The sequence below is a fragment of the Mauremys mutica genome, chromosome 12 (genome assembly GCF_020497125.1).
Source record: "Mauremys mutica isolate MM-2020 ecotype Southern chromosome 12, ASM2049712v1, whole genome shotgun sequence".
Taxonomy (NCBI): domain Eukaryota; kingdom Metazoa; phylum Chordata; order Testudines; family Geoemydidae; genus Mauremys; species Mauremys mutica.
In genome coordinates, this window is record NC_059083.1 from 48,645,966 (window position 1) to 48,653,103 (window position 7,138).

A 7,138-nucleotide genomic window follows, 5' to 3' on the forward strand; every position below is an offset into this window, starting at 1 on the left:
TGGGGTCTAGTGAGTAAGAGTAGCAGGGACTGAGAGCCAGGCCTCCTGAGTTTTATGTTTGGCTCTGAGAGGAAATTCAGTCCAGGGTGGAGAGGAGAGGAGCCAGAACTGGGGGTTCTATTTCTGTCTCTAATAAGGAGTATGGGACAGGCACCCCTCATAACTTGAAGCTGAGTGGTTAGGGCACTCGGCTGGACTGTGACAGTTTCAGGTTCAATTCCTACCTCTGACTGATGATGAGAAAGGGTTTGAATTCCCACTTTACAGGAGAGTGCCTGAGCTGTTTGGCTATGAGTTGCTCTGAAATGAGACTGTCTCAGTCTCTCCTGTTGGAGCTGTTACACTTTGTATCAATAATTAAATAGTCATTGGAGCAGGGACTTGGATTTGTCTCTTCCAGACACCAGGTGAGTGCCAGAACTACCACGAAGGAGAATCACTCTAGTGCACGTTCGCTGGCCCAATGACTCTCCCTTGTCACTCGCAGCAGTCATTCCTGATGGCAGTGGAGAGTTCCTGGGACAGAGGCTGAGATGCAGTCTGATGTAATGGTTAGAGGAGGGGACAGGAAGTCAAGACACCTCACTTGTGTTCCCAGCTCTGGGAGGGAGTTGAGTCCAATGAGTAGAGGCAGCACTCCTAGCTTGTATTTAGTGGGTTAGAACAGTGGGCAAACTGGGAGTAAGGACTCCTGGGTTCTCTTCCAAGCTCTGGAAGCGAGTTTAGTTGAGTGAATAGAGAAACAGGAGGGGAACTGGAATGTCTGCCTTTTGAAATGAGAATGAAACCCCAGCTAGAACAGGGGATGGCGTGTCCGGGGTACTGTCTGTATTCCTGACTTGATTTCACTGTGTAATTGTGGCAGGGTTTGGTCACCTACATGCAAGATGCTGCTTCAATTTAGAGCAGTATAAAGTGGGAGTAATTCCATGGCATGCAGTGAAATTACCCCACATTTGCAATAGTGCCCCTGACAACAGAATATGGCCAGCCAGACCCCCAATTCCCCTCTGTAAACAGTATAGTAACATTTATACACCGCTATCCAGAGTTTGCCCTCTCTGGGTGACAGAGGTATACAAATACCTCAAAAGCAATTATTCCTATTTCTCCTCTCCATCACCCTGGTGTAAATCAGGAGTAACTCCACTGGAGTCCATTGAGCTGATTCTACTTTCTCTCACCACAGTGTAAATCAGGAGTAACTCCGCTGGAGTCAGTGGGACTGTTTTCCCCATCCTGAGAAAGAAAATGTCCAACCAAACCACCGTGACTGATTTCCTTCTTCTGGGTTTCTCTGAAGTTCGGGAGCTGCAGATTTTGCACTTTGTGGTGTTTCTAGTGATTTACCTGGTAGCCCTGATGGAGAATCTTCTTATCTTCATGGCCATAGCCTTCGACCACCACCTTCAGACCCCCATGTACTTCTTCCTGATGAATCTGTCACTCCTAGACCTTGGCTCCATCTCTGTCATTGTCCCCAAATCCATGGCCAACTCCGTCATGGACACCAGGTCCATTTCCTATGCTGGATGTGTTGCCCAAGTCTTTTTCCTTGTCTTCTTGGTGGGAGCGGATTTTTCTCTTCTCACCGTTATGGCCTATGACCGATATGTCGCCATCTGCCAACCACTGCACTATGAGAGAATGATGAATATCAGAGCTTGTGTCAAAATGGCAGCCGGTGCCTGGATCAGTGGGATTCTCTACTCTGTGCTACACACCGGGAACACATTTGCGTTGATCTTCTGTGGAGGCAACATGGTAGATCAGTTCTTCTGTGAGATCCCCCAGCTACTCAAGCTTGCCTGCTCCGACACATATCTTAGTGAAGTTAGGGTTCTTGTCTTTAGTGCGTGTTTACTCTTAGGCTGCTTTGTTTTTATCACTGTGTCATATGTTAAGATCTTCAAATCAGTGCTCAGAATCCCCTCTGAACAAGGCCGGCATAAAGCCCTATCAACCTGCCTTCCTCACCTCACTGTGGTCTCCTTGTTTGTTTGCACTGGCATCTTTGCTTACCTGAAACCCCACTCCAGCTCCCCATCTGCTCTGGATCTCGTGGTGGCTGTTCTCTATTCTGTATTGCCACCAATCATGAATCCAATTATCTATAGCATGAGGAACAAGGAGATCAAAGCTGCCCTGAGGAGACTCACTGGGTGTAGGTAATTCACAAACAATTAATTTTCTGTCTTTCTCTAATTAAAGGTTGCTTCTGTAGTATTCATTCATTAATGTCAGTGATTTCCATGACCACACAGCTTGCACACAAACAGGTCTGATTCTTATCTCAGTTGCACCAATGCAAATCCAGATTTGTGTGTATAAATCAGGAGTGGCTTCATTGGAACCAGAGGAGTCAGACTGACGTAAGATTGGGGTAAGTGAGAGAAGACATTTTGGGTAGATATTCAGCACATCAGTGTAGTTTCATTGACTCTGGTGGCACTACAGCAATTTGCAGCATCTGTTGATCTGGCTTACTGCCTCCAATGGAGCTGTATATCCATTGCCACCAGCTGGGGACAGGGCCCATTGTCTTATAAACCACCATTTGTGGCCTATCCACTAGAGGAGGACAAAGAACCAGACTTTGTCAGCCTGGTTTACATGCACATTTGGGTGTGTGAGATATGGAGATACTGGCTAGAAATTACAGGGAGGTTTCTAACCACCAGTGGGGCAAGGCTCTGGAGTAGCCTCCCAATAGGAGTTATGAGGGGAGTCCAATGACGGAATTAGTTTTAAGAGATAGCTGGACACATGTCTGGGTGGGGTTGTATGACGGGGCTGCTTGTGATGGTGGGGGGGCAGGGCTGAGCAGCCCTGGGGCTCACTTGCAGCATATGTCTTATGTTCCTGAATGCTTATGCTTCACGGTTTCATCTGGCCACTGGCAGGGGTCAGGAAGGGATTACTCCCCGTGACCCAGTGTATTCTGGGAGGTGTTTTTTTTTTAATCTCTGAAACATCAGGCAGCACTGGCTGGAGTTGGGACATTGGGTGGATGTGGCAGGGCTATGAGAAGGCACTGAGCCATTCTCTCTCTCTCTCTCTCGGATGCTTGGTTCCTGCCCACATGCTCAGGGTCTAATGATCACCATGTGGGGGTTAGGAAGGAATTCCCCCCCCATTAGATTGGCAGGGAACTTGCGGTGTGGGGGGGTTTGCTTTCCCCTGCAGCATGTGGTGTGGGTCACTTGCAAGGATTTTCTGGGTGTATCTCAATCATTTCCCTGCAATTGCAGGGGTCTCAGGCACTAGTGTCCCTCCATCTCTCCTGTTCTCTGCCGGTGGCACAGAACTGTCTAGTCTCCTGAGGGCTGTGACACTTCAGTCTAATTTCAGTGGTTGGGTTTGGTCTGTGGGTGCCGGGTGGTGTTGGCGTAGAGCAGGTGAGACTGAACTCTATGACTCTGTGACTTTATGGATGTTCATGGACAGGGAAGAGAAGAAGGGGCCACACAGAGAATACACACGAGTAGAGTTCATAGCTTTGCATTAGTACAAGTGTCTGTGAGGCACTATCCTCCTGGCTGAGGGAGGTGACTCCAGCTCAGATGGAGCCCTTGACCCCTGCAGCTGTGCAGTGTCGCTGTATAAACCTCAACCATGGGCACTGTATGTAATGAGGCCCCTCTGTGCCCCACCTAGAGGATAGGATGCTGTTCCAGTGGCTGTCAGGCTGCCTGGCTGTTCAGCTCAAGCTGTAGAAGCTCGTACTTTGGGCCCTAGATGTCTCTGCTTGAGTCCCCCAGGTGCCAGCCTAAATTAGATGGTGACTCTCGCACATGCGGAAGTGGCCTGAGAACTTCAGGGGACCTTATTCCTGCACTAATCAGAGGCTGATATTGCCTACCAAGCTACTGCAGAACAGCAGTGGGAGTGAGACCTAAGAGGGAAGAATTCTTTAGTGAGAGGAGGAGCAGTTTTATTCCTGGATCATCTCAGCAATGCCCATTCCCAGTATCTCTGCACTCTGGAGACCAAAGATGCATGGCATGGGCAGGGGTATGTGTGTTGCTCTCACCTCAGGTTGGTAGAGCTTGTCAAAGTAACTCATCAATGGAGAATGGTTTCCTCAACCTCTTCATGACAGATGCTGGTATGTTTTTAGCTGAGTTAAAGAATCTGCCAAAGGTTTAGAAAATTGTTTCCCAGCTCTTCTCTCAGCTAGGTTGGCCGCTGATGCATTCCCAGAATGCCAGATCTGAGGGGTTGGATCACCGAACCCCCCCTGGGAACTGTCACCTGTTGTGTCTGGACTACTTCTGAGCCTGTCTTCTCTGCCAGTTTGGGACTTCAGTGACTTGCCTGGTTTGAGCCAGACATGCTTGACTGCTACAAACGCAGACCCAGATCTGAACTACATCCGCTAAAAGCTGCAGACTTAACTGAAAACAGCTTAAGAAGTGTTCCTGTCTCCAACACTCAGATACACAACTCCAAATGGGGTCCAAACCCCAAATAAATCCGTTTTACCCTGTATAAAGTTTATAAAGGATAAATTCAAAAATTGTTTACCCTTTATAACACTGATAGAGACATATGCACAGCTGTTTGCCCCTTCCCCCAGATTTCCCCCACTGATTTAAGTGGTTCCAAGTAATAAGAGACACAATAAAGTGAATTACCAAGCAAAATAAAACAAAACACGCAAATCTAAGCCCTAATACAGTAAGAAAGTGATTACAGATGAAATCTCACCCTCAGAGATGTTCCAGTAAGCTTCTTTTACAGACTAGCCTCCTTCTAGTCTGGGTCCAGCAATTACTCACACCCCTGTGGCTAGTATCCATTGTTCGAGTTTCTTTCACGTATCCTTTGGGGATGGAGAGGATATCTCTTGAGCCAGCTGAAGACAGAATGGAGGGGTTTCCAGGGGTTTAAATCAAATTTCTCTTGGGGTGGAAACCCTTTCTCCTCTCCTATGCAGAGTCCAGCAGCACGATGAAGTTTTGGATTCACATGGGGAAGTCATATGTCTATGCATGACTCATAACTTTACCGAACGATACCACATTCCCAGAAAAGCTCAGATGTGGATTGACATCTCTCAGAGTTCATTGTTAGCTTAAGTGTTTCTTGATTGAGCACTTACTGAGAATAGTCTTTTCTCAAGAAGCTGATGAACTGCTTCACTGAGGCTACTTAAAATCAAACAAGTACGTTGCCAATATTCATAACTTCAAAAACAAAAATGATACATGCATGTAAATAGAATGAATATATCCAGTAGATCATAACCTTTGCAGTGATATGTTACATGGCACATCTAACATAAAACATATTCCAGTCATGTCATATTCACACTCATAAGCATATTTCTATGAATCATTTGGGGGTTTATTATTTCTATAAAGCAACGTCACACCTGACATTCTGGTACTTCTGAGAAAGTGGTGGCCCCACCCCTTGCTCATCGCCTTACCTGTCAGTGTGACCTTGCATGCGTTCCTCATCCATGATACTAGACAAAATTATGTCTGGTTTTCTCTCAGTACCAGACAGGGGACAAACCACACAAAAAGCGGATTATCCAGTTTAAAATCAAATGAATGGCCAGCTACCTGGATTCACCATGCTCAGCCCTCCCAAACAGCTTCTGCACGGCTAACTAGAAATCTCCTCTACAAGGAATATGGTCCAACAAACTAGATTTCCTGCATTTTGTCCCAGAGGCAGTGGTGGTGGGAATATTGTCCAACAGTGAACAGTGTGGCTCCCTTCTGGAGTAGGGCCTAATGGAGTTAAAGGAGTCCTTGAGAACTTGTATTTAACTCCTCAGAACTCTTAAAAAATCACAGCTCTGCTCTTAAACCAATGTTCTGTCTTATCCCTAGACAGGATGCCACCGGGTTAGGTGTCAGACACACTGCCTTGGAGAAGTGCACTTGCTTTATAGGTGAAAAGAAGGATTTAGTTCCTGAGGGCTCTCATTTAAGGAGCCAACTAATAAGAGACTGAAAATAGACTTTAGTCTAGAATTTTAAAGGCCCGAAGGGGGTTTGGACCCTAGGTGCCATCAATGGAAACCTTTGCAGAATATTCATAGGATTTAAGGCCATAAAGGACCATTAGCTCACCCAGCCTGAGTCTTCCGCCTTCCTGTAGATCACAGGCCATTTACCCCTGTCTTGAGCCCAATAACTTATGTTTGATGAACGCATGTTCCAGAAGGGCATTCAGTCTTGATCTAAAGACATCAAGCGATGGAGAATCCAGCACTGGCCTTGGTAAAAGCTGCCAAGGCGAATTGGATGTCCAGTCCCATTGAAGGGAATTTTCAAAGCTACTTGTGGAATTTGATAGATTTGAAGTTCTGAGCCTGATTGTATTTGTGTCCCATCATATGGTTTAGCATATGAACAAGGGATTTTGCTGCTCTTTCACCATACCCTCAATGGCAGTTTCTATACTGGGAAGAGAAAAGAAGTCTGAGTGGGGACCTGATAACAGTCTTCAACTATGTTATGGGCTGTTATAAAGAGGATGGTGATCAATTGTCCTCCACATGCATTGAAGATAGGACAAGAAGTCATGGGCTGAATCTGCAGCCAGAGAGATTTATGTTAGAGATTAGGAAAAGTTTTCTAACTCTAAGGACTCTGGGAGATGCCGAGGAGAGGATTGTGTGCTAGCTCAGAGAGAGATGCCTATGTCCCATCAGGAAGGCCCCTGTCTCTGCTAGTGAACCACAAACCAGTGGAAGATAGGCGTGTGCTTGATCCAGGGCCCGATCTGGTAGTACCCACTACTTGATGATATAAAATGGATACTCCCATCAAATCAAACATACCTAGCCCTCCCAAACCCCCACCCACATATTCCAAAAACATGTGGAACAAAGAAACAAATCAACCAACCAACCAAATACAGTACATCCTTGCTATAACAAACCCTTGAGGATCTAAGCCATTTGTTCGTTAAAGTCAGGGGTTCATTGTAGCAAAAGATCCCTGCCGCTGGGGGCAGCAGCTGACACCTTCAGCCCCATGGCCATGGTAGAGGCTGAAAGCTCTTCTTGCCTTTGGTCAGTAGTGGGGGAAGAGAGATCCTCCGGCCTCAGTGACACAGTGGGGGCAGAATGTTTACTCCTCATCCTGAATAAAGGAGAAGAGTCAGAGACCCCATC

General features: G+C 46.6%; 1 protein-coding gene across 1 annotated transcript; it reads left to right on the plus strand.

Annotated features, from left to right (window-relative positions):
• The first annotated feature begins 1,596 nt into the window (after positions 1-1,596).
• Positions 1,597-4,382, plus strand: LOC123346842 (olfactory receptor 14A16-like). The gene is made up of 2 exons (XM_044984290.1): positions 1,597-2,164; positions 4,297-4,382. Exons 1-2 carry the CDS (start codon positions 1,597-1,599, stop codon positions 4,380-4,382), a joined length of 654 nt encoding a protein of 217 aa, XP_044840225.1.
• Positions 4,383-7,138: the final 2,756 nt, after the last annotated feature.

Excerpts from the sequence above, each read along its gene's own strand:
- LOC123346842 (XM_044984290.1), top strand. The coding sequence starts at position 1,597 with ATGGCCTATGACCGATATGTCGCCATCTGCCAACCACTGCACTATGAG. Across the intron at positions 2,165-4,296 it reads CCTGAGGAGACTCACTGGGT|TTTGGGACTTCAGTGACTTG; the intron begins GTAGGTAATTCA and ends CTTCTCTGCCAG.